The sequence below is a fragment of the Pongo pygmaeus genome, chromosome 4, assembly GCF_028885625.2.
Source record: "Pongo pygmaeus isolate AG05252 chromosome 4, NHGRI_mPonPyg2-v2.0_pri, whole genome shotgun sequence".
Classification (NCBI taxonomy): Eukaryota; Metazoa; Chordata; class Mammalia; order Primates; family Hominidae; genus Pongo; species Pongo pygmaeus.
In genome coordinates, this window is record NC_072377.2 from 145,012,957 (window position 1) to 145,040,814 (window position 27,858).

Here is a 27,858-nt window from a genome sequence, read left to right on the forward strand (position 1 = left end):
TGGGAGGGGAGGCTGGTTTTCTTTTTTTGTTTTTTCTTTTTTTTTTAGCATGGCACTCTTTCAAACATTTTTCATGTGCTTAGGTACATCCAAGCAGAAGTCCAGTTCCCTCCAGGTAGCAGATCAGGACCTACTGCCATCTTTTCACCCATACCAGCCTTTGGAGTGCATAGTAGAGGAGACTGAAGGCAAGCTGAATGAACTGGGACAAAGAATTAGTGCTATTGAAAAAGCACAGCTTAAGTCACTGGAGTTAATTCAAGGTGAACCTCTGAACAAAGATAAGATAGAAGAACTTAAAAAGAACAGAGAAGAGCAAGTCCAGAAGAAGAAGAAAATATTGAAAGAACTGCAGAAAGTGGAAAGGCAGTTGCAGATGAAAACACAGCAGCAATTTACCAAAGAATACTTGGAAACCAAAGGTCAGAAAGACACAGTGTCTCTACACCAACAGTGCTCTCATAGAGGAGTCTTCCCAGAAGGGGAAGGAGATGGTAGTCTCCCAGAGGATCACTTTTCAGAGTTACCTCAGGTTGACACAATCTTATTTAAAGATAATGATGTTGATGATGAGCAACAGTCTCCACCATCGGCAGAACAGATTGATTTTGTCCCAGTCCAGCCTTTATCATCTCCACAGTGTAACTTTTCCAGTGACTTAGGTTCTAATGGGACAAACTCTCTTGAACTTCAGAAAGTATCAGGTAATCAGCAGATTGTAGGACAGCCTCAGATTGCTATTACTGGACATGATCAGGGGCTGTTAGTTCAAGAACCAGATGGACTAATGGTTGCAACTCCAGCTCAGACGCTTACCGACACTCTTGATGATCTGATAGCAGGTGGGTTAAGAAATATATCTGTAATAATTTCTCTTTAATCTGTGTGCTCAACTTCTTTATATACCCCTCCAAAAACATAGACTTTGTACTTTTCCATTTTAGAACTATCTTTGTAAAATTACCCATTTCTCGAAGTCTTTTGGAAGTGAATTAACTAAGCTCAATAGCACTAACACACAAAAGTGTGTTTCCCCCTCTTCTTTTTTGTCATATTGCAAAGGCAAAGAAATAAAGTTGCCACAATCCTTTATTTTAAACCGTTGGTATCAAAACCACCATGTGCTGTGACTTGGGTAGGAGATCTCAAGTAGAATTTCTTTGTAGGCTTTAGAAGTATTCGTATAAGATTATACTTAAAATTTTCCTGCTGTTGATTTTCATGTTTGGAAATTTTAAACCACACAGCTTTTTTAATTTATAATTTTATTAGATCAACTTACATATTTCCAATTAAATGGGATGTTCAGAGAAAACTAAGTATTCCATATTATAATATTTGTGGTTAGAAGATAAGGTGCATTAAAATTATTGTCACTTGATGATTTGAAGATTGGGATTTTTGCATTAACTTTCTTAATGAAAGCACACAACCACACCCCCCCTCCGCCCCACACACACAGAAAAAAAGGCCTGATAACCTTGAAGTATATGTTTCTGTTTATTGTTGTGTGGAAAATTACAACTAGATATGAAATGAGGTGCACAAGTTTACTTTCCCTTTCATTGTCCTTGCAGCAGTGGGAAAACAGTGCAATTAATCATTTACCTTCCTAAAGATGGCTGGTGAATGTATCACCTCCATGAGAGCCCAGTTCAGAAATGCAGCCAGAATGGCTGTTGACAGTGGATGAAGACCAAGAACTAAGATGTAGCTGGAGTGATATTCAAAGGCAGGCCAGTCCTCTGTCTCTTGATTGCAACATTTTTTTCCTTACTGTTGTCTGTTGCCTCTTGTCATATTCTCCTCCCCTTCTCCCATCCCAATTATGCTATCTCAGTTTCCTTTCTTCTTTTGTGAGCCTTTAGTCTTCCTGATCTTTACTGAATCTTTTTAAATGTGGAATAACATTACTGAAATCAGGAATTTTATTGGGCATGTGTTTGACTTCCAATGGTTATAGAATTGTGATATTGCCTTTGAGGCTCCTCTGATATGTGATAGGTATCATTGTGCAGAGGAGGAATGTCTTAGTTTTCTTAAAGAAAATTAAAATTCTGGGAAATGTTTTAAGGAGTTAGGCTCTTTGTTCTTTAATTTGGGTTTTTATATCTTCAGTTGGTAGACACAAATTAACTTTGTATTATTAGCATTGAAAGTTGTTATAAGTTGTGAATAAATTCTTGTAGTTCATTTGGAATTCTAGTTTATAATCTGGGTAAAAACAGATTTTAGAACGTGAAGTATGATTACGAATAATAATGATGAAACTGGTGAACTGGGAATAACATTTTTAAGATGTAGTGTTCTGTAGCATTATAATGTTCCTAATTAAGTGCATAGTTTGCAGTTATGAAATCTGTGTTACTGATCAGTTCAGTTATGTTAGAACTTTTTTTTTTTTAAAGAATGTAGAAACAGCTCTAAAAGGAACTTGTAAGTGTTAAGGAACATCAAATTTTATTTCACTGAAGTATTTGTTAAATTAGTCTTTTACAAAGTTTGCATGAAACTTAGAAAATTGGCTTAGAAATTATCTTTTTATTAATATAAACAAAATTTAATTTGTGTTAGACATTAATACCTACCACATTGTACAATATGCTTTTTATTAATAAGTTTTAAATTTTAAATCAGCCAACAGGTACAAAAATTTTCTTCATGTAAAAATTTCCGTTTTTATGAAGGTTATGTGTTTTGAACTATATGGCAGCAATTATATTTTCTTTATTCAAGATGATATACCTGTCTTAAATTTAAATATTGTATTTTCCTAAGTCAGTTTGCCTTAATTTTCTTAGTTGAAGGTAAAATAAATAAGGCAAGGGTGAATTAGGTTAATACCTAATGCTGCAATTGTAAAACATATTAACATGTTGGTAAGATTATAGAGTAGGACAAATATATAATTAATTTTACTTAACTCTAGTTCTTACCACTCGTATTAGTAAAGGAGAGAATACTGTACATCTTAAAATTTACTTTAGAATTTTACTTTAGAAGTAAATTTTACTTCAGAAGAATTTTAGATGCATGATAACAATACATTTTACTTTTTAAATATAGGAGTATTATTTCCTTACTGCTATTCTTTCAAAATATTTGTTGTGATAAGTTGTTTATATAATTTATTAATGTTGCAACTTGATTAGCTGATTAACTTAGCCCTTTAGTGTGTTGTTTGATACGTGTCATACATGATGTAGTTCCAAACAGACTATATAAATTATTGATTAGGAACATGGTTCCTCAAGTCCTTCTGAAAGTGAGCATTGGGTTTTTAGCAGTTACCATAATAGCAAGTGATTCTCAAAGTTCAAATGTCTAGGAATATAAAGTAATTTAAAGAAATTCAAAATAGCTTTTACCTTTGAGCAGTTCTAGAAATACTTAGTAAAATTTTCTTTTTTTTTTTTTTTGAGATAGAGTCTCACTCAGTCGTCCAAGCTGGAGTGCAGTGGCTTGATCTCAGCTCACTGCAACTTCCGCCTCCCAGGTTCAAGTGATTCTCCTGCCTCAGCCTTCCGAGTAACTGGGATTACAGGCACCTGCCACCACACACAGCTAATTTTTGTATTTTTGGTAAAGACGGGGTTTTACCATGTTGGCCAGGCTGCTCTCAAACTCCTGACCTCAAGTGATCCACCTGCATCGGCCTCTCAAAGTGTTGGTTTTACGAGCGTGAGCCACCGTGCCTGGCCAAAATTTTCAATTCTAATGTAGAAAGAAGATTGGTTAAAAATCAACTAATATCAATTTATTTACATTTATTGAGCATTTACCATGCACCAACTTCTATGATAAATGCTAAATATACTTTATCTCATGGGCTAATTATAATAATACTTTAAATAAGTCCTTTTCCCACCTCTATTTTTCTGTTGAAAAACTGAAGCTGGCCGGGAGTGGTGGCTCACGCCTGTAATCCCAGCACTTTGGCAGGCAGAGGCGGGTGGCGGATCACTTGAAATCAGGAGTTCGAGACCAGCCTGGCCAACATGGTCAAACCCATCTCTACTAAAATACAAAAATTAGCCGGGCATGGTGGTGCATGCCTGTAATCCCAGCTACTTGGGGGACTGAGGCAGGAGAATCGCTTGAACCCAGGAGGCGGAGGTTGCAGTCAGCCAAGATCACACCACTGCACTCCAGCATGGGGCAACAGAGTGAGACTCTGTCTCAAAAAAAAAAAAAAAAAAGAAAAGAAAGGAAAAACTGAAGCTTAGGGAAATTAAGTTGCTAGTAAGTACCAAGATTCAAACTCAGTTCAGCCAAGTTTAAGAACCTTAGATGTAATATGCATGCATATGTGTCAACTTAAAGTTCTGATTTATCTTTAAGTATTGTTATTTCCATAGACTTCGAAATTCTATTCATCATTTCCCTTATTTTTATATTAAGATTTGATGTACATGTAAGTTTTAATACAGTTTTTGACTTTTTACTATGTTGTTACTATCATTGGCATCTTAATAGGCTCTTAAATTGTAATTTTAAAGTATCTTTAACTCTGTTTAGTGAATATAAGTTTAAGAATTAAAAAGTAATTAAGAAATCCTCTTAAGGAGATTTGCTATAAAATCTTTAAATAATTATTTCTAATTGACTGTAATATTTTATTTATAGATTTTTTTTTTTTGAGACAGTCTCACACTGTCATGTATCTCGGCTCACTGCAACCTCCACCTCCCGGGTTCAGGCGATTCCCCTTGCCTCAGCCTCCCAAGTAGCTGGGATTACAGGCGCCCACCACCATGCCTGGCTAATTTTTTTGTGTTTTTAGTAGAGACGGGGTTTCACTATGTTGGCCAGGCTGATCTCGAACTCCTGACCTCGTGATATGCCCGCCTCGGCCTCCCAAAGTGTTGGGATTACAGGCTTGAGCCACCACGCCAACCATAGGTTTTTATTTACATAGAACTATTTAATAAGGTCACCAATACATAAAACAGATGACAGCAATTAAATTTCTTAAAAACTCACAACAGCTGGGCACTGTGGCTCACACCTTTAATCTAACCAGCACTTTGGGAGGCCAAGGTGAGCAGATCATGAGGTTAGGAGATCGAGACCATCCTGGCTAACACAGTGAAACCTCATCTCTACTAAAAATACAAAAAAATTATCCAGGCATGCTGGCACGTGCCTTTAATCCCAGCTACTCGGGAGGCTGAGGCAGGAGAATCCTTGAACCCAGGAGGCAGAGGTTGCAGTGAGCTGAGATCGTGCCACTGCACTCCAGCCTGGGTAACAGAGCGAGACTTCATCTCAAAAAAAACTCACAACATATTTTATGTATACCTAGTATCAGTGAGATTTTTTAATAATAAGATTTATTATCTTCCATATTGCCTACAAAACTTTCTTCAACTTCATAAAAAGTCAAGTAACATACTGTACTTACTTCTTCTCTCACCTCATTTTAAAATAGTGGATAAATTATCAGACACAGTGATTCTGCACCTGTAATCCTAGCTACTTGGGAGGCTAAGGTGGGAGGATTGCGTGAGGCCAAGAGTTCAAGACCAGCCTGAGCAACACATAGAGACCCTATCTCTTAAAAAAAAAAAAAAAAAGAAAAAAAAAGAAAAAGCATACCGTATAAGTTTAATTTGAATTATATATAGACGTTTGTGGTAGCAGTCTGTCTTGGTCACTTTCAGAGATATTTCATTCAGAGGTAGGAAATATTTTAGAATTTATGACAATGTCATAGTCTTGGTGTAATTTTCTCTTAATACAACCTTTATTCCACATGCACTTTTTAAATCTCTTGCTACTTTCTAGTTTTAGAACTTTTCATTTGTAATTAGTCCTGTTAAAGGCACTTGCTATGGAATGTTTCTGACTGTCATTATTACATGGAGTGAAAAAATGCTTCTAGGATAATGTAGTACAAAAATGTATAGTAATTATTGTAACAACACATTTTTGTTAACAAAGCTGTTAAATGCACAAAAGTACTTTTTAGAAGCCAACTCTGTGAAGAAGTTTCTTATCACATTCTGGCATAGCACTCTAATCAACTATTCAAAAAAATTTTTATATACCTGTTTTTCATAATAAAAAAAGAGAGAGATGAGATAACATAAATAAAATACTGATAGAAAAGTAGTTCTTTACTAAAGTATATGTTAATAATTGTGGGACCACTATTGAAGTCTTACTGTTAGAAAGGTTCTGTAACATATTAATCTTCAGTGTCTTGTTTTTTCAAGCAGTTTTCCAAACATATCAGCTATTTCGAGGAGGTGTAACAAAATAGTATCTGCTTTTAACTCATTGAATGACAACAATTTTTCATTATTACTATTATTTTTTTCTTGGCCACTTCTTCCAGGAAAAAAATGACAAAAAATTTTAAGGCTTTGTTTCCATTTTGCATATTCTTATAGGTGAAACAAACATATGTAACAATTATTCCTATTTGTAACTAAATAGTTAAATTATGTTATTTATGTGATGACAGAAGCTGGAGAAATTTGTATTGCCAAGATGGTTATATATGTTGGTGGGGATGAGCTGGGTAGCTCATGTAGAAATATATCTGGGCATCTTAAACTTTGCTCACTTATTTAAACTAGTAATCTACTAAACTGAGTCATTCACACTTGTGAATAGTATCTTTGAATGGGATCTAGTCATATCAAAAATTCTAGACAGAAAATATTTTCCAACACTTAAAATGCTTACATTTTTCTTTAAGTCCTACATGTTTTTGACTGACTTTTAATCTGGGTGCAAATGTAAGGTTATTGCCATCACTGATGCTTTGTTGATTTTTTTGTATATTATTACTGATTATATGTTTTTTTCTGAGTTTTTCCTTTCTTGAGTGAATAATGTTTTTATTTTTCAATACAATGAATAATAATAGACAATCCTATAAAATATCTGATAGTTACATCTATTGAGCATCCACCATTTGCTAAAAACATTGTGTTAAATGCTTTATATACAGTATCTCTTAGACTACTCACAACATCCCTGAGATAGGTCCTGTTTCCCCCCGTGGTCAAACTCCATCTCTTATGAAACATAAGAAATTTTCAGAGATATAAAATACATAATTTCTTTTAACTCAGTTTTCTTTTTTTTGAGATGGAGTCTCTGTTGCCCAGGCTGGAGTGCAGTGGTGCGATCCTGGCTCACTGCAACCTCCGCCTCCCAAGTTAAAGCGATTCTCCTGGCTCAGCCTCCCGAGTAGCTGGGATTACAGGCGCGTTCCACCACGCCCAGCTAACTTTGTGTTTTTAGTAGAGATGGGGTTTTGCCATGTTAGCCAGGCTGGTCCTGAACTCCCAACCTTCCTGACCTGAGGTGATCTGCCCACCTCAGCCTCCCAAAGTGCCAGGATTATAGGCGTGAGCCATTGCTCCCAGACTTAACTCAGTTTTCGAACCACATTTTGAGATCTCAAATAGAACTTCAATGTTCATTTTAAAAATAGTTGGACTTTCAGATACTGATTTTTAAACAAAGTTTCAAAATAAATATTGAATTTAGAAAACACATACTCCCTGCTATTTATGTGAGAAAACTTGAACTTGTCTCCCTCCCCCTCCCCGCCGCCTTTTTTTTAGATGGAGTCTAGCTCTGTCACCCAGGCTGCAGTGCAGTGGCGTGATCTCAGCTCACTGCAGCCTCCACCTCCTGGGTTCAAGCAATTCTCCTGCCTCAGCCTCCCAAGTAGCTGGGATTACAGGCATGTACCACCACACCTGGCTAACTTTCTGTTTTTTTAGTAGAGACGGGGTTTCACCATGTTGGCCAGGCTGGTCTCAAACTCCTGACCTCAGGTGATTCACCCGCCTCGGCCTCCCAAAGTGCTGGGATTACAGGTGTGGGCCACTGTGCCCAGGCCCCTTTTTTTTGAATTGTACACAGGATATTTTTATCTAATTGACTTTTTTACAAACTAAAATCTAGAATTCCTTTTATTTACTTTTATTTTTGGAAATTTTTTTTCCTCCCTGTTGGCAATGTAAAAAGCTACTATTTAATGCATGTGCACTAAATATCAGGTGCTATGTTAAGTATTTTATATGCATTGCCTCATGTGGTCTTTCCAGTAACCTTCCAAGGCAGGTACCATTATTATCCCCATTCTACATATAGGGAAAATTGAAGCTCAGAGAAGTTAAATTACTTGCCCAAGATCAGAAAGTCACTGTTGGAACTAATATTTAAATGTAGGTCTGTCTGATTCCAAAGCTTGTGATTTTACTATTACTATATATTACTGCTATGGAAATTTCTGTTTTTGTGTTTTTCTGTGTACAAATAACCTTCTCTTTTAAGTGGAATTTAGCAATATGAATATTGTTTTTCAGCTGTGAGTACCAGAGTGCCCACTGGTTCCAACAGTTCTTCTCAGACCACAGAGTGTGTTACACCTGAATCCTGTTCGCAGACTGCAAGCAATGTGGCTTCCCAATTGATGCCTCCTGTGTATCCTTCAGTTGACATTGATGCACATGTGAGTAGACTGCTTTATTTAAACTTATTTTGCACATTCTGATCTTCTTTGGAAAGGAAAATTATTCTGCATTTATTGTGAAAAGAAATATTATTTGCTCTTAAATTGATAACTTCTGTTAAAAAAAAATTTAACTTATTTTTTTCTTCTCCTAGACTGAGAGCAATCATGACACAGCATTAACACTAGCTTGTGCAGGTGGTCATGAAGAACTTGTATCTGTGCTCATTGCACGGGATGCCAAAATTGAACACAGAGACAAAAAAGGTAAATATCAATCAGAAATAAAATCCAAGTGTAGTTACATCAGAAAATAATTAACTTTTTTATTATTGATAAATAGTTCCTAAACTATCTCAGTGATAAGATGGATAAGCATATTTCAATTAGGAATATCCGGATTCATTATTCTGCAGAGCGAAATAATTCTCAAAAAATTCAAAAATTAGACTGTAGATCATTAGTGAAATAGAGCAAGTTGTGGTTGCCTTTGTTAATCCAAAGGTAGTTCATACAGAGGCATCAAAGTTCATTATGAGTATAAACTTTAATACTTTTTACTGACTTAGTTTTTTAATTAGGTGTTTATGGGTTTTTTGTCACTAACAAATTAGGGTTTAGAGCAGTTTTATGTTAACTCATTATCAGTGTCTGCCCTGAAGGATTTATTTTGCTAAAATGCTAGAGAATTGTAAACAGTGGCTTTAAAATAAAATAAAAAACATAAATTTGTTTAAGATTTTCATTTTCTGATTTAGGTTTCACACCACTAATCCTGGCAGCAACAGCAGGGCATGTTGGAGTTGTTGAAATCCTTTTGGATAAAGGTGGAGATATAGAAGCACAGTCTGAACGAACTAAGGATACTCCGCTTTCATTGGCATGTTCTGGTGGACGTCAGGAGGTGTGTTAATGTTAATTTTCATTTTGTAAATATTTTGCTTGTATTTGAAAATATGCATATGATTCGTATTTTAGCTACATGAATAAAATTTGCATGTATTTTATGTGTTTGTTTTTCTGAGGCAGGGTCTTGCTCTGTCTCCCAGGCTAGAGTACAGTGGTGCAATTACAGCTCGCTATAACCTTGAACTCTGGGGCTCAAGCAGTCCTCAGCCTCCCAAGTAGCTAGGGCTGTTTTGTAGAGATGGGGTCATGTAATGTTGCCCTGGCCGGTTTCAAACTCCTGGCCTGAAGCAATCCTCTCTCCTCGGCTTCCCAAAGTACAGGGATTATAGTTATGGGCCAGCATGCCTGGCCCTGCACGTATTTTAACATGTTCCATATACTTTCTGAGGAATGGGTACTTCTGTTAACTTTTATGGGAATGTAAATGCCCTTTTTTTTTGGCGGGGGGTTGTGGAGGGAACAGGAGGGTGGAGATGAGGTCTCATTATGTTGCCCAAGCTGCCCTTAAACTCCTGGCCTCAAGGGATCCTCCTGCCTCGGCCTCCCAAAGTGCTGGGATTATAGGCATGAGCCACCATGCCTGGCCATAAATCCCCTTTTAAAAAATCTGTTTCTTGCCCTTAAAGCCAAATAAAAATTATCTTAATCCTTACATTTATTCGGATTGAATGAATCACAATTCTAACACATATGAAATGCAAATTTATTGCCCAATAAATGGCAAATAGAAAGGGTAACATCTTGTTATTGCAGTATAATTGGGATTTCAAAACTCTGAATTCCTGAAATTGAATCCATTTCTCTAGTGTTGATATTTCAATATTTAGGGTCTAATGAAATGTAATTAAAATATCAGATATTTAGATAAGGAAGTTATAAGTCCTGTTTCTTTGTGTTTCCTTCATTATAAGTTGAGCCCTTGGTGTAAACTCTCTTCTCTATCCATATTTTACTTTGTAGGTGGTAGACTTGCTGCTGGCTCGAGGTGCAAATAAAGAACATAGGAACGTATCTGATTATACACCACTGAGTCTAGCTGCGTCTGGAGGATATGTTAATATCATTAAGATTCTGCTTAATGCTGGGGCAGAAATTAATTCAAGGTATTGCCTGTTCATTTTATTGTTCATGTTTTAGTAAGTGACTACTTTGGAATTAAATGTCTACCTCTTAACGTTTAGACAGATACATTTTAAATTAAGATAGTACTAAAGTTGCAAAGCCAACGATTATACCTATAATGTGTTTATAAGTAATCTCAGCTTATTTCAGTAATGTGGCTGCTTATAAAGAGGTCTCATTTCAAAAAGTATTTTTTTCTATGGCCTACCACCCTAAATGTGCCCAATCTCATCTGATCTCAGAAACAGTATTTTGTTATATATAGTTGGAAATTTATAATCCCTAAATAGGAATTACATTTTATTTTTTAAGTTATTTATTTTTTGAGATGGAGTTTCGCTCTTGTTGCCCAGGCTGGAATGCAATGGTGCGATCTCGGCTTACCGCGAACTCTGCCTCCAGGGTTCAAGCAATTCTTCTGCCTCAGCCTCCCAGGTAGCTGGGATTACAGGCATGCGCCACCACACCCAGCTAATTTTGTATTTTTAGTAGAGATGGGGTTTCTCCATGTTGGTCAGGCTGGTCTCAAACTTCCGACCTCGGGTGATCTGCTCTCCTTGGCCTCCCAAAGTGCTGGGATTACAGGCATGAGCCACCACGCCCGGCCGGAAATTGTTTTAAATTGTGACATTTTCTTATTCTTTATTATTGGTCGAAACAAGTAAAATCTATTCATTGATGTTAGAAACCTCTCTTTTTAGTGAAACCTTTTCATCTTTAATGCTTTTCTAAAATAATAGGCAACATATTATTTTAATTTTCTAAGCATGTTTCCCCCTTTAGGACTGGGAGTAAACTAGGTATTTCTCCCCTGATGTTGGCTGCAATGAATGGACATGTTCCTGCAGTAAAATTGCTGCTCGATATGGGTTCAGACATTAATGCCCAGATAGAGACCAATCGGAACACGGCTCTCACCCTGGCCTGTTTCCAGGGCCGAGCAGAAGTAGTGAGTTTGCTTCTGGACCGAAAAGCCAATGTTGAACATAGGGCAAAGGTAAGCATTTTTTACTTGTCACCTATTTCAGATACATTTCTGTAGAAAGAACATGGCATTTTAACGCAAATTGAATGTAATATTTTAAATTATCATAAATTAAAACTGATGCCAATGCAGAATTGAGGGATTATACTGTATAGTAGTGAGTGACATACTGTCACCATCATGACTTTTATTAAGGACAATGAAGAAGACAGAATTAGTACTTTTCCCAACCTCAGCCTTGAGTAGCTTTCTGTTAATACTGCAGCTTACAACTTTTGAATGTAGTAAGATTATTTTGTATTAACTCTTATACTGTACACTTTTAAAGAACTCCTTTAATGAGGCATGTGCTTATCATTGTAAAAATCCCAAGCAAAAATTTAATTCATAAGTTATAAAATTAGGGCAGCTAACATCTAATTTGACCATGGCAGATTTTGACAGTTTCATGACTATTTGGTATTAAGAAAATAGGAGTTAGTGGTGGCTGGGCGTGGTGGCTCACTCCTGTAATCCCAGGACTTTGGGAGGCCTAGGCAGGTGAATCACATGAGGTCAGGAGTTTGAGACCAACCTGACCAATATGGTGAAACCCCTTCTCTACTAAAAATACAAAAAATTAGCTGGACGTGGTGGCAGGCGCCTTTAATCCCAGCTACTCAGGAGGCTGAGGCAGAAGAATCACCTGAACTTGGGAGGTGGAGGTTGCACTGAGCAGAGATCATGCCATTGCACTCCAGCCTGTGCAACAAGAGAGAAACTCCATGCCACCCCCCGCCCCCACAAAAAAGAAAGAATAAAGGAGAAGTCATAAGATAATCTCCATAGATACAGGAAACACACACAGAGAAAAGAAAATAGGAGTTAGTATGTCATTGGCTTGAATTTCTTTGCTTAGAACTGCACGGTTCTTAGAACTCTGGAAAGATGTAGGTTGGGTAGAATTTTTAATAATTAGTCAACAGCGAATCTAGTGCTCATTTGAAATTGGAAAGATTTGACTGGAAATCTCGTACTTTTTCCCTGAAATTCCTTTTACTTCTTAAAGTTTAGTGCAACATTTGCATTCTTTTAATCTAAGTAATGAGGAAGTGTAGTTTTTCCGTGGCTTTTTACCACACAAAGAGAAATGAGTCTTTCCTGTCATTCAATTTGTCTTTTTCTATTACAAGTATTCATTGTGTGCCACTTATCCATTAAAAGTCCTAGAGATATCTGTGTTATTTTGGATAGTACCAGTAGGAAATGTCCTTTGAAAAAATGTTGGAGACTAACGTACCAAAGGCACATATGCAAAAAATTTATAAAGTGATTTTAATCTACTTATTTTTAATATCTCTATTCATTGTGCAAAGAAATTATCTGAGTAAATTCATAAAAGTATAGAAGTTACAGAATTGTTTTTAGCATGAGATAACATGTTTTAAGTTCATTCTAGCACGTCTGAATCTAACAATATCTACTGCTGTTTAGTAAAATTCAAGGCAAAATATTGCTTAGCTCTTTTATGAGAGCTAATCAGAACTAGAATTGTCCTAAAAGTTAATTGCTTCAGTTTTTTAAAGAAATTATGTAGCTTAGTTTTGGTCTATGGAATAGTTAAAAAAAGAAATTATGTTGCATAATTTATTGGTTTAAACAGACTGGTCTTACCCCCTTGATGGAAGCAGCTTCTGGAGGGTATGCAGAGGTTGGAAGAGTTCTTCTAGATAAAGGAGCAGATGTTAATGCTCCCCCTGTGCCTTCCTCAAGAGATACTGCTTTAACAATAGCAGCAGACAAAGGTCACTACAAATTTTGTGAACTCCTGATTCATAGGTGAGTACTTTTCTATTATATGTAGAACTTCTCATGGTCATTTTCACTTTTCAGAGCTTTTAAAGTTAATAACATTGTTTTACTTTATTGACATTGTTAAGAAAAGATTATTTGCAAGTTATTTTGTAAAAGAAGAAGATAGAGAAAACTAGAAAAAGCCAGCCACTTCTTACAGGAAACAAACTATTAATATGCCTTGTTTACAGGGGAGCCCACATTGATGTTCGTAACAAAAAGGGAAATACGCCACTTTGGCTGGCATCCAATGGAGGTCATTTTGATGTTGTGCAGTTGCTAGTGCAAGCAGGTGCTGATGTGGATGCAGCAGATAACCGGAAAATCACACCTCTCATGTCAGCATTTCGCAAGGTAATTTGATATGGGGGAAGAAGGGTCAATTTTAAGCCAATTCTAAGTTAAAACCGTGTGAGAAAGATAAGTTTATCTTGGAGAATTGAGTATATTTCCATAGAAAAATCACTGCTATCTTTCCATTCTTTTTTTTTTTTTTGAGACGGAGTCTTACTCTGTCACATAGGCTAGAGTGTAGTGGCATGATCGCGGCTCACTGCAACCTCTGCCTCCCAGGTTCAAGCGATTCTCCTGCCTCAACCTCCTGAGTAGCTGGGATTACAGGCGTGCGTCACCATGCCCGGCTAATTTTTGTATTTTTAGTAGATATGGGGTGTCACCACGTTGGTCAGGCTGGTCTTGAACTCCTGACTTTGTGATCTGCCCGCCTCGGCCTCCCAGAGTGCTGGGATTACAGGCTCCCGACCTTATCTTTCCATTCTTTTGTGGCCAAATCTAAGAGCTATGTGGTAGTTCACTATAAGCAACTTGGTTGTTAAATCACTTGGTGTCTTGACTATTTGTGATATATTGTTCATAAAATAGAAGATTTAAGAAAAACTATTATATGCAGATGGATTTTTTTCTGCCTAAAGAGGAACAAAAAGGAGTAGACTTCCATAAAAACTTACTGTATCTTCTGTGTGTGTGTGTGTGTGTGTGTGTGAGTGAAACAGGGTCTCAGTCTATCAACCAGGCTGGAGTGCAGTGGCATGATCATAGCTCACTATAGCCTCAACCTCCCAGGCTCAAGTGATCCTCCCGCCTCAGCCTCCTGAGTAGCTGGGACCACAGGTGTGCACTACCATGCTCAGATTTTTTTTATTTTTATTTTTTGTAGAGACGAGGTCTTGCTATGTTGCCCAGGCTGGTCTCAAACTCCTGGGCTCAGCGATTCTCCCGCCTCTACCTGCCAAAGTGCTGAGATATGGGCGTAAGCCATGCCTCTCATATATCTTAAAGTTCATGCCCGGCCTCTCATATATATTAAAGTTCACTTATCTGCTATATTTTTAAAAGCCTTCCCATTGGTATAGCTTCCCAAACTATAAACTACTTATTAGGGCCTGTAAAGACCTGCATAATAAGCTTCATGTCAGCCTCCCCAGACAAATCATTTATGCTACTATCCCCTTTTGCTCACTGTGTTTTCTAGTTAACTGGCTTAGAATGCACTAAATTTTCAACTGCCTCAGGGCCTTTGCTCACTGGTTTTCTTTTCCTGAAATGTTTTCCCTTGCTGTTCACCTAGCTCACCTCTCTACTCATCTGTTAGCTCCAATTTTACATGTCACTTCTCAAAGAGTATTTCCCTAACACCAAATCTGAAAAAGGTCCCTCTGTTTCTCTTTTATAGTTGAGTTTTGATTTTCCTTATCCCAATTTGTAATTATATCTTCAAACATGTACTTACCATTTTAATGCCTGTCTCGCCAACTAGACTGGTAGGTCCATGAGGACAAGAGTCACGACCATCTTTTTCAGCACTGTTTATATACCCAGTTGTTTAGCACAGTGCAATTTACATATAGTGAAATGCGTGAATCTTAAGGTATGTGGTTTACTTTTGATAAATGTATACATACATGTAACCCATACCCCATAAACATGTAAATTATTTCTGTAACCCTAGAAGGTTCCCTCTTGCCCGCTTTTAGTCACTTCCCTGCCCCAGAGGCAAGCATTTCTCTGATTTGTATCTCCATCACACTAATTCTTAAGAATGTTTTAGAACCTTAGTAGGAAGGGAAACTATGCAAGCTTGGTTACATTAAAATAGATATGCTGGCCGGGTGCGGTGGCTCATGCCCATAATCCCAGCACTTTGGGAGGCCGAGTCAGGTGGATCACCTGAGGTCAGGAGTTCAAGACCAGCCTGGCCAACATGGTAAATCCCCGTCTCTACTAAAAATACAAAAATTAGCCAGGCGTGGTGGTGGGCGCCTGTAATCTCAGCTACTCTGGAGGCTGAGGCAGGAGAGTTGCTAGAACCCGGGAGGCGGAGGTTGCAGTGAGACGAGAGCGCGCCATGGCACTCCAGCCCGGGCAACAGCAGCGAGACTCCCATCTCAAAAAAAAAAAAAAAAAAAAAGATATGCTTAGAATTGATTACAGATCTTTCAACCCTTGATAATGGCATTTAGAAAGTGTTTTATTTAGATTCAAGTCCTAAGGCTCAGAAAGTTGTGATAGTCCACCTTGTTTAGTTAGTGAAGTAGAGGCGAAGTAAGACTTTGAAATTTAAAAAAAAATTATTTTAGGACTCATTTCCCTTTTACACTGAGGTTAATTTTACATCACCAATGTTTGTTTAATTGATTTATTCTAGGAGATACTGTTTTTCTACAAAAGCTTTTTCTACTTTCAGTGGGATTAAATTCAGGAGAAATGTCATCTAGTCCACCGTCCATTCCTGAGCATACATTCTTGTTTTTATGCTTTTCTTTTTATAAGTTGAATGCTGATCTTATTTTTATAATTTTAATTTTAAGCTTAATATTCTATTTGGAAGTATTTGCCTTTTTATTCTTAAATTGGTAGGCATATATGCAAAATCAAGGGATTGTTTTGTAATTCTTTTGTTTTACTTTCTTTTATTCTTAAGAATAATAATTTTTCTTTTCATGCTACCTTGTCTAAGATTGTTGTACTTCTTATAGGGTCATGTAAAAGTTGTTCAATATTTGGTAAAGGAAGTAAATCAGTTCCCTTCTGATATAGAATGCATGAGATACATAGCAACAATTACAGATAAGGTAAGTTTAATATGCTACTGAAACACATTTTTGTTCTTTGTGGAATGATATGCCAAAGTGTGCAGTTAGGAACTTGTTCTTTTTATATTCTGAAAGGTTGGTCACCTGATCTCTTTATGCTTTCGTTTCTCCATTTGCAAAATAGAGGGGTATAATACTTTTGATAAACTATTTTGAGATTTCTACTGTGGACCATAGTCACAGTGACTACACTAAGGTACTAAACCATTAGCCTAATGAGAAGGCTTCCTAAGGACATGCAGGTTTTTAGGGAAATGGTGTCTTATTTTTGTGAAAGATTGATACATGACTGGACTCAAAGGATAACTTAATTTGGTTTAGTGACTTTTCAGTTTGAGCTTTAACCTCTGGACTTTAATGTGCTCATCAGCTTAAGTTTTATTTGGCCTCTTTCATTATATATTTACATAATTCTATTTCCTGCTGTAGGAACTGTTGAAAAAATGTCATCAATGTGTTGAAACCATTGTGAAGGCTAAAGACCAGCAAGCCGCAGAAGCAAATAAGAATGCGAGTATTCTTTTAAAGGAACTTGATCTGGAAAAGGTGAGTGGGAAAAATAATTTTCCTTTTTAGAAATTATTGAGGGTGGGGGCCGGGCACGGTGACTCACGCCTATAATCCCAGCACTTTGGGAGGCCGAGGCGGGTGGATTACCTGAGGTCAGGAGTTCAAGACCAGCCTTGCCAACAAGGTGAAACCCTGTCTCTACTAAAAATACAAAAATTAGCCAGGCGTGGTGGCACACCCCTGTAATCCCAGCTACTCGGGAGGCTGAGGCAGGAGAATTGCTTGAGCCCGGGAGGCAGAGGTTGCAGTGAGTTGAGATTGTGCCACTGCACTCCAGCCTGGCTGACAGAGCGAGACTGTCTCAAAACAAAACAAAAAAAAGAAATTATTGAGGGTGGGCATGGTGGCTCACACCTGTAACCCCAGCACTTTGGGAGGCTGAGCCTAGGAGTTCGAGATCAGTTTGGTCAACATAGAGAGGATGGCCTGAGCCCAGGAGGCAGAGGTTGCAGTGAGCTGTGATTGTGCCACTGCAGTCTAGCCTGGGTGACAGAGTGAGACCCCGTCTCTACAAAAAAAATTTTAAAAAACAGTTGGGCATGGTGGTACATGCCTGCAATCCTAGCTATTCAAGGAGGCTGAAGTGGAAGGATCACTTGAGTCCAGGAGGTCGAGGCTCCAGTGAGCCATAATTACACACTGCAGTCCAGCCTAGGCAACAGATCGAGACTCTATCTCTATTTAAAAAAAAAGGAATTGCCAGATGTCATGGCTCATGCCTGTAATCCCAGCACTTTGGGAGGTTGAGGAAGGTGGACTGCTTGAGCCCCAGAGTTTGAGACCAGCCTGGGCAACATGGCAAAACACCATCTCTACAAAAAACAAAAAATTAGCCAGGCATGGTGGCAGGTGCCTGTAGTCCCAGCAACTTGGGAGGGTGAGGTGGGAGGATGGCCTGAGCCCAGGAGGCAGAGGTTGCAGTGACCTGTGATTGTGCCACTGCCCTCTAGCCTGGGTGACAGAGTGAGACCCCATCTCAGACAAAAAGAAAATCTGCTAGAATAAACTTGTCACCTGTATGACCAATATTCTTAACAATATATGATTCAAAGAAAATAGGTAATAGATTCTTGAACCACCATCAATTTTTTTATTCTGACCTGTCATTCAAAAAAATATATTTTGAGCCCAAATATAAGGGAAGGACTAGATTTTGAGCAAGATCCCAATTTACGGCTGGGTGCGGTAGCTCACACCTGTAATCCCAGCATTTTGGGAGGCCTAGGCAAGAGGATGGCTTGAGCTGAGGAGTTCGAGACCAGGCTGGGCAACATAGTGAGACCTTGCCTCTACTAAAAGTTTAAAAAATTCACCGGGCATGGTGGTGCACACCTGTAGTCCCAGCTACTCAGGAGGCTGAGGTGAGAGGATCTCTTGGGCCTGGGAGGTTGAGGCTGCAATGAGCTATGATTATGCCACTGCACTCCAGCCTGGGTGACAGAGCAAGACCTTGTCTCAAAAAAAAAAAAAAAAAAAAAAGGTCCTGTCTGGGCGCAGTAGCTCATGCCTGTAATCCCAGCACTTTGGGAGGCCGAGGCGGGCAGATCACCTGAGGTTAGGAGTTTGAGACCAGCCTGGCTGACATGGAGAAACCCCATCTTTGCTAAAAATACAAATATTAGCTGGGTGTGGTAGCGCATGCCTGTAGCCCCAGCTACTTAGGAGGCTGAGGCAGGAGAATTGTTTGAACCCAGGAGGCAGAAGTTGCAGTGAGCCAAGATCACGCCACTACACTCTAGCCTGGGTGACAGAGCTAGATTGTGTCTCAATAAAAAAAAAAAAAAGATCCCATTTTACCAAATGACATCATTACTGCTTAAGTGGTTTTAACATTGGTCTGCGAAGAAATTTAGTAAAGCATTGGAAATCATATGTTTATTGTAAGATCTGGTTACAAGTGGTTTATTAGATTCCCAATTAAAGACTATCCAGTATCCTAGGATGTGTGCTATAATGGAAAAATTAAAACAAACAAACTAAAACATTGCCTTTCTGAGGCTCAGTCTGCTTACCTGGAAAATGAGAGTGTTGATACTGAGTTTGGAAAGTATATTAAAAGAAAAAACATCATGATCAAGAAGAGTTGTTCTAGGAATGCAAGAGATAGCGTAACATAAAAATATTTTGTTGATAATTAAAGGAAGAGAAAAATATGATTATTGAGAGATGCTAAAATCTTGACAGCAAATTTTGGTTTAAAAAAACTTCGTAAGCTAAAGAGAGAAGAAAAGGTTGCTTACAATCAATCATTGAGGAGAAAAAAAGATAACTTATCCATAATAAAAAATGATCATGTGAACAGGCAATTCACAGAAAAAGAAATACAGGCTGGGCATGTGTGGTGTCTCATGCCTGTAATCCCAGCACTTTGGGAGGCTGAGGCAGGAGGATCACTTGAGACCTGCAGTTCAAGACCAGCCTGGGCAACTTAGTGGGACCCTGTCTCTACTTAAAAAAATAAATTAAAATAAATTCTATAAATGGGAAAGAATCATTTTTGTAATAGCTTCTTGTCAGGATTTTTACAGTGAAATTTATCAGTCTTTTTGTAAAGATCATGAGAGTTGCATTTTAGGCACATAAATAGATGCCACATAAATGTTTTTTTAAAATAGTATTAGTGAAATTCACTCCACAAACCATACAATTTACCCATGTAAAGTTACATAATTCACAGTTGGACACAGTGGCTTATGCCTGTAATCCTAGCACTTTGGGAGGCTGAAGTGGGCAGATCACGTGAGGTCAGGAGTTCGAGACCAGCCTGGCTAACATGGTAAAACCCCTTCTCTACTAAAAGTACAAAAATTAGTCAGGCATGGTGGTACACGCCTGTAATCCCAGCTACCTGGGAGGCTGAGGCAGGAGAATTGCAGGAACCTGACAGGCGGAGGCTGCAGTAAGCCAACATCGTGCCACTGCACTCCAGCCTGGGCGACAGAGCAAGACTCTGTCTCAAAATAAAATAAATAAAGTTATGTAATTCAGTGGTGTTTAGTATATTCACAGAATTGTACATTTATCAGCACAATTTTGGAACATTATGACTATCATAAAAAGAAACCCTGCACTCCATAAATATCATATTCCCATTCCCCCGCTGCGATCCCTGTGTCCTAGGTAACTGCTAATCTACTTTCTGTCTGTATAGATTTGTCAATTATGGACTTTTCACATAAATGGAATCATACAATATTTGGTCTTTTGTGGCTGGCTTTTTCACTTAGTGAAATGTTTTCAAAATTCATCCATGTTATAGCCAAAATCAGTACTTTATTTCTTTTTATTGCCAAATACAAAAACAATTCTATTCTGTAGATATACCACATTTTGTTTATCTGTTTATCAGTTAATGGTCATTGGGTTGCTTCCACTTCTTGGCAATTATAAATAATGCTCAATGATTGTAAGCAACCTTTTCTTCTCTCTTTAGCATACTACGTTTTTTTAAACTAAAATTTGCTATCAAAATTTTATCATCTCTCAATAATCATACTTTTTCTCTTTAATTATCAACAACATATTTTCATGTTAAGCTATCTCTTGCATTCCTAGCATAACTCTACTTGATCATGATGTTTTTTCTTTTAATAATGCAATTATAAATAAGTATACAGTTTTTGTATGAAAATGTTTTTATTTCTCTGGAGCATGTACCTATGGATGGAATTACTGAATCATATGCTAGTTCTGTGTTTAACTATTTGAAGGATTGAAGGAGTGCCAGATTATTTTCCAAAGTGGCTGTACCATTTTACATTCCTACCTGCAGTGTATGAAGGTTTCAATTTCTCCACATCCTCACCAATATTATTATCTGTCTTTTTGATTGTAGCCATCCTAGTGGGTGTGAAGTGAATATTTTGTGACTTGGATTTGATTTTCCCTGATGGCTAATGATATTGAACATCTATCTTTCTCTGTGCTTATTGGTCATTTGTGTATTTTCTTTGGAGAAATGTCTATACAGATCCTTTTTCTATTTTTAAAAAATAGCTTTATTGAGGTATATTTGACAAATAAAAATTTGTGTATATTTAAAATGTATAACTTGGTTATTTTTAATTAATTTTTTTCTTTTTCCTTTTTTTTTTTTTTTTTTAAGAGACAGGGTCTTACTGTGTTACCAAGGCTGAGTGCAGTGGCATGATTATAGCTCACTAGAGCCTCAAACTCCTGGGCACATGCAATCCTCCTGCCTCCCAAGTAGCTGGGACTACAGGCATAGGTCACCATGCCTGGCTAATTTTCTTATTTTTTTACAGAGATGGGATCTTGCTATATTGCCCAGGCTGGTCTCAAACTCCTGGGCTCAAACTCCTGGGCTCAAGCAATCTTTCCTCCTCAGTCTCCCAAAGTGCTTGTATTACAGGCGTGAGCCACCATGCCCAGCCTGCATATAACTTGATGCTTTCATAATCTGTTTTTTAAATGGACTGTCTTTTCATTCGTGAGTTGTAAGATTTTTTTTATATATTATAGATACAAGTCCCTTACCAGTTGTATGATTTGCAAAAATATTTTTCCCATTTTATAGGTTGACTATTTACTTTTTTTTTTTTTTTTTTTTTGAGACAGTCTCACTCTGTCGCCCAGGCTGGAATGCAGTGCCATGATCTCGGCTCATTGCAACCTCTGCCTCCCAGGTTCAAGTGATTGTCCAGCCTCAGCCTCTCAAGTAGCTGAGACTACAAGTCCGTGCCACCACACCCAGCTAATTTTTGTATTTTTAGTAGAGATGGGGTTTCGCCGTGTTGGCTACATTAGTCTCGAACTCCTGACCTCAGGTGATCCACCGACCTCGGCCTCTCAAAGTGCTGGGATTACAGGTGTGAGCCACCACGCCCAGCTGATTTTTTACTTTCTTGATGAGTCCTTTGAAGTACAAAAGTTTTTAATTTTTTATAAATTTATAAATTTTTTAATTTTTTATAAACAATTTTTTATAAACTGGTGTCCAGTTTATTTTTTCTTGTTGGCATTTATAAATGTGTTTTGAGAGTAACATCCATGGAAATCCGTGTGTATCATAAAAATATCATTTCATTCTTTATTTTACATTACTGCCTTCTTGGTAAAATTATATACCTGCATTATTTCCAGTCAAGAGAAGAGAGCAGAAAGCAGGCTCTTGCTGCTAAAAGAGAAAAAAGAAAAGAAAAGAGAAAAAAGAAAAAAGAGGAACAGAAAAGGAAACAGGAAGAAGATGAAGAAAACAAACCTAAGGAGAATTCAGAACTACCAGAGGATGAAGATGAAGAGGAGAATGATGAAGATGGTGAGAAACAAACCATCTGAATTAACGATAAAATTCTCCTTTGTTTATCAACTTCATTTTGAGTGCTCTTTGCTCTAGTTAACTCTAGTTAAACATTTGATTACTTTATTAATCTGAAATGGACAATGTCTTTTATAGTAAATATTTCTAAGTGTTTTGCATTGTAAATTAATGCAGAGAAACAAGAGGGAAAACAAGCACATAATTTGAATAAATTCAGTTGTAATTTAAGTCACCTTGTAAAACACTGCATATATACTAAAAGCAATACAGTAAGAAGTTTGCCACCTTTTTTTGAGATTCTTCTCTAAGTCTTCCTCTCCTGATTAGAAGTACAGTTTCTCAGTTTATTTTTAGCTGAGATTCAGGCTCAAAGATATAGAGGCCTGAAATGTCAGTAGGGATGGGTTTAGTACTCTCAGAGTTATTTATTGTACTGTCTGGCAGTGCTTGTAGTAGGCAAATAATTTTGTTCCACTTGAATTCTAATTCTAAAATACTATTTGAAAAATGTCCTAAATTCAAACTATATTGTGGTTTGGGTTCATGAGACTAGAATTCAGAATATTAAGAATATTGGGCCGGGTGCAATGGCTCACACTTGTAATCCCAGCACTTTGGGAGGCCGAGAGCGGATCACGAGGTCAGGAGTTTGAGACCAGCCTGACCAATATGGTGAGACCCCGTCTCTACTTAAAAAATAAATAAATAAATAAAAATAAAAATAAAAATGCAAAATTAGCCTGGGATTACAGGCGGGGTGGCACATGCCTATAATCCCAGCTACTCAGGAGGTTGAGGCAGGAGAATTGCTTGAACCTGGGAGGCGGAGGTGGTGAGCCAAGTTCATGCCATTGCACTCCAGCCTGGGTGACAGGAGCAAAACTCTGTCTCAAAAAAAAAAAAAAAAGAATATTAAGAATGTTGCTAGTATGTGTGTCCTATGCCACCTTAGACAAGAAAATATAATATTTTATATTTGTTCTAACAACAAATATTTATTAGGCTAACAAGAGCAAAGATTTTTTGTGTGTGTTTTTTTGAGGTGAGGTCTCCCTCTGCCACCCAGGCTGGAGTGCGGTGGTGCAATCTCGGCTCACTGCAACCTCTGCCCGCCAGGTTCAGGTGATCCTCCCACCCCAGCCTCCCAAGTAGCGGGGACCACAGGTATGCACCACCATCCCCAGCTAATTTTTGTATTTTTTGTAGAGACAAGATTTCGCCATGTTGTGCAGGCTGGTCTTGAACTCCTGAGCTCAAGTAATCAATCCACCTGCCTTGGCCTCCCACAGTGCTGGAATTACAGGCATGAGCCACTGCACCTGACCACAGTAAAAGATTTCTTTATTTCAGCCGGGCGCAGTGGCTCACACCTGTAATCCTAGCACTTTGGGAGGCCGAGATGGGTGGATCACGAGGTCAGGAGTTTGAGACCAGCCTGGCCAACATGGTGAAACCCCGTCTCTACTAAAAGTACAAAAATTAGCCGGGCATGGTGGCGCACGCCTGTAGTCCCAGCTACCCGGGAGGCAGAGGTTGCAGTGAGCCAATATCTCACCACTGCATTCCAGCCTGGGCGACAGAGCAAGACTCCGTCTCAAAAAAAAAAAAAAAAAAAAAAGATTTCTTTATTTCTTAGTGAATACTGGTGAAAGGAAAATATGATGTAAAAGACTGAATTATTATGAATTATCAAATATATTCTGTCAGAATTTGTTTTGAGATCTGTGACTCAGTATGATTTTTATTCTTTTTAACAATTTCAGTGGAGCAAGAAGTTCCCATAGAACCTCCTAGTGCAACCACCACCACCACGATTGGAATCTCTGCAACATCTGCAACATTCACAAATGTGTTTGGGAAAAAAAGGGCCAATGTGGTGACAACTCCCAGCACCAATCGGAAAAATAAGAAGAACAAAACAAAAGAAACCCCTCCTACAGCACATTTAATTTTACCAGAACAACATATGTCTTTAGCCCAACAAAAGGCAGATAAAAATAAAATAAATGGAGAACCTAGAGGTAGTGGTGCAGGTGGGAATAGTGATTCAGATAACTTGGACAGCACAGACTGCAACAGTGAGAGTAGCAGTGGTGGTAAAAGCCAAGAGTTAAATTTTGTGATGGATGTGAATTCCTCTAAATACCCCTCACTGCTCCTTCATTCCCAAGAAGAAAAGACAAGTACTGCTACTTCCAAAACTCAGACACGGTAAATTTTTCTGATTTGTTAACTCTACCTGCACCTTTCCTTTTTCATGCCTGGCACAAGAATTTGAAGTATATTATCCAAGTACAAGTTGTGTTAAACAATTGAAGTCTACCACATTATCTATCTTCAATATTCAAAACTGAAATTCACCCATGTCCTCTTCATCATTTGCTAGTTAGGAAATGAGATTATTAGAAATTTTTGTAGGATTCATAGTCTGAAGTTGAAAATATTTGTATGCTTTGATTTTATCTATGTCATTTTTATTGATTATAGTCTAATTTTTGGCATCTGAATCCATTTTAATACTAAAATAAATGATGGGCTCTTTGCTCTATTTCTGTTTTTCTGACTCATTGATTATTTGATGTGCCAGAGTTTAATATGAATATTTCAGTGTAACTCTGGCTATAAAGGAATAGTCTCTTGAGTTTCTATCTTAAAACTTATCTTTTATTGTACTTGCTATTTGTCTCTTCTTAGACTTGAAGGTGAAGTGAATCCTAATTCCTTGTCAACCAGCTACAAGACAGTGTCATTGCCATTAAGCTCTCCAAACATAAAGCTGAATCTCACTAGCCCTAAAAGGGGTCAGAAAAGAGAAGAAGGGTGGAAAGAAGTTGTACGAAGGTAAATAGAATTAGTTCCATCTTTTTAATTTTCATGTATTTTCCCTTTCTCATGTGAGATGGCTACCTAGTTAATTAATGAATAATTTGAATGTGGTTATTATTTTAAACTGCATTGCCACACTAAATCCAGAATATGCTAAAGCAAAATTAGAAGCAGTATATAAATTTTGCATGCATATTTTATATGACACAAGAAATTTTGGCTTTTTTGGATAACTTCAGTTGCTTTTTATGTAGTTCAAATGTAAAGGCTTTCTCTTGCTTTTTTTCTTTCTCATGTCTCAGTAATTCTAGAACTAAAGTACTAATAATCAACTTTAGATTCAGAATACATGTCAGCTCATCATTGACCTGAGGCTTTATTTTTTATTGCTAAGTATGAGCTGTTGATACTGGTTTAAAATGAATATGCTAGCATAGTTATTCTGTGTGGATTTTAATAATATGCTATTCATTATTTTAACAAGGTCATTGCAGTTTAGTTGATGTGTAATATTTTGGGCAGATTTGAATGCTTATATTGTGAGTGATTTAAATATAATTTTTGTTTTGAATGGCAGTGTAATTTTTAAAATTAGGTTCTCTGAAACTGCAGAGGCAATGTAACTTTTAACTTTACTAAATTCAATTCAATATTACAAGAGATCAGTTTCTAAAATAAAAACTTTTAATAATTTCCTCTTTAGCATTTAAGAAATGTTATTCTACAAAATGTCCATGAACATACTTACTAAGACTAAGACATCTTTTTTAATAAAGAGACATTTAATTTCATAAGCTCATGTGTATTCTTCATTTTATAGGTCAAAGAAATTGTCTGTTCCAGCCTCAGTGGTGTCCAGGATAATGGGAAGAGGAGGATGCAACATCACTGCAATACAAGATGTTACTGGTGCCCATATTGATGTGGATAAACAAAAAGATAAGAATGGCGAGAGAATGATCACAATAAGGTAATTGTGCAAAATGTATACTGCTAGTTCTGAGTAGAAATTATAAGAAGCATACCTTTGTTAGGTATGGTATAATTAAGAACTTTATTTGATGGTTAACATTACCTTTTTTTTTTTTTAATGTTTTTGGTCTTGTTTCTGTTTTTTTTTTCCTCAGGGGTGGCACAGAATCAACAAGATATGCAGTTCAACTAATCAATGCACTCATTCAAGATCCTGCTAAGGAACTGGAAGACTTGATTCCTAAAAATCATATCAGAACACCTGCCAGCACCAAATCAATTCATGCTAACTTCTCATCTGGAGTAGGTACCACAGCAGCTTCCAGTAAAAATGCATTTCCTTTGGGTGCTCCAACTCTTGTAACTTCACAGGCAACAACGTTATCTACGTTCCAGCCCACTAATAAACTTAATAAGAATGTTCCAACAAATGTACGTTCTTCTTTCCCAGTTTCTCTACCCTTAGCTTATCCTCACCCTCATTTTGCCCTGCTGGCTGCTCAAACTATGCAACAGATTCGGCATCCTCGCTTACCCATGGCCCAGTTTGGAGGAACCTTCTCACCTTCTCCTAACACATGGGGACCATTCCCAGTGAGACCTGTGAATCCTGGCAACACAAATAGCTCTCCAAAGCATAATAACACAAGCCGTCTACCTAACCAGAACGGGACTGTTTTACCCTCAGAGTCTACTGGACTAGCTACTGCCAGTTGTCCTATCACTGTCTCTTCTGTAGTTGCTGCCAGTCAGCAACTGTGTGTCACTAATACCCGGACTCCTTCATCAGTCAGAAAGCAGTTGTTTGCCTGTGTGCCTAAGACAAGTCCTCCAGCAACAGTGATTTCTTCTGTGACAAACACTTGTAGTTCCCTGCCTTCTGTCTCCTCTGCACCTATCACTAGCGGGCAAGCTCCCACCACATTTCTACCTGCAAGTACTTCTCAAGCACAGCTTTCTTCACAAAAGATGGAGTCTTTCTCTGCTGTGCCACCCACCAAAGAGAAAGTGTCCACACAGGACCAGCCCATGGCAAACCTATGTACCCCATCTTCAACTGCAAACAGTTGCAGTAGCTCTGCCAGCAACACCCCGGGAGCTCCAGAAACTCACCCATCCAGTAGTCCCACTCCTACTTCCAGTAACACACAAGAGGAGGCACAGCCATCTAATGTGTCTGATTTAAGTCCTATGTCAATGCCTTTTGCATCTAACTCAGAACCTGCTCCATTGACTTTGACATCACCCAGAATGGTTGCTGCTGATAATCAGGACACCAGTAATTTACCTCAGTTAGCTGTACCAGCACCTCGAGTTTCTCATCGAATGCAGCCCAGAGGTTCTTTTTACTCCATGGTACCAAATGCAACTATTCACCAGGATCCCCAGTCTATTTTTGTTACAAATCCAGTTACTTTAACACCACCTCAAGGCCCACCAGCTGCAGTGCAGCTTTCTTCAGCTGTGAACATTATGAATGGTTCTCAGATGCACATAAACCCAGCAAATAAGTCTTTGCCACCTACATTTGGCCCAGCCACCCTTTTCAATCACTTCAGCAGTCTTTTTGATAGTAGTCAGGTGCCATCTAACCAGGGCTGGGGAGATGGTCCACTGTCCTCACGAGTTGCTACAGATGCCTCTTTCACTGTTCAGTCAGCGTTCCTGGGTAACTCAGTGCTTGGACACTTGGAAAACATGCACCCTGATAACTCAAAGGCACCTGGTTTCAGACCACCTTCCCAGCGAGTTTCTACTAGTCCAGTTG

General features: G+C 38.0%; 1 protein-coding gene and 1 non-coding gene across 28 annotated transcripts in view; one reads left to right on the forward strand and one right to left on the reverse strand.

Moving 5' to 3' along the window:
* ANKHD1 (ankyrin repeat and KH domain containing 1) overlaps positions 1-27,858 on the forward strand; it is a 141,667-nt gene that overhangs the window by 93,967 nt on the left and 19,842 nt on the right. For 21 of the 27 annotated variants that reach the window (XM_054489216.2, XM_054489217.2, XM_063665537.1 and 18 more), the window contains 15 exons: positions 84-842; positions 8,334-8,479; positions 8,635-8,746; positions 9,238-9,383; positions 10,349-10,491; positions 11,294-11,507; positions 13,138-13,313; positions 13,520-13,682; positions 16,325-16,420; positions 16,871-16,987; positions 22,115-22,289; positions 24,056-24,503; positions 24,987-25,133; positions 25,939-26,088; positions 26,246-27,858. In XM_054489216.2, the coding sequence (XP_054345191.1) occupies positions 84-842; positions 8,334-8,479; positions 8,635-8,746; positions 9,238-9,383; positions 10,349-10,491; positions 11,294-11,507; positions 13,138-13,313; positions 13,520-13,682; positions 16,325-16,420; positions 16,871-16,987; positions 22,115-22,289; positions 24,056-24,503; positions 24,987-25,133; positions 25,939-26,088; positions 26,246-27,858 (4,605 nt within the window). The remainder of the gene's footprint in view (positions 1-83; positions 843-8,333; positions 8,480-8,634; positions 8,747-9,237; positions 9,384-10,348; positions 10,492-11,293; positions 11,508-13,137; positions 13,314-13,519; positions 13,683-16,324; positions 16,421-16,870; positions 16,988-22,114; positions 22,290-24,055; positions 24,504-24,986; positions 25,134-25,938; positions 26,089-26,245) is intronic. The other 6 variants (XM_054489232.2, XM_054489233.2, XM_054489234.2 and 3 more) reach the window with 1 other exon arrangement.
* Positions 25,411-25,487, reverse strand: LOC129037709 (small nucleolar RNA SNORD45). The gene has a single exon (XR_008502936.1). It is a non-coding gene; the product is annotated as a small nucleolar RNA SNORD45 (small nucleolar RNA).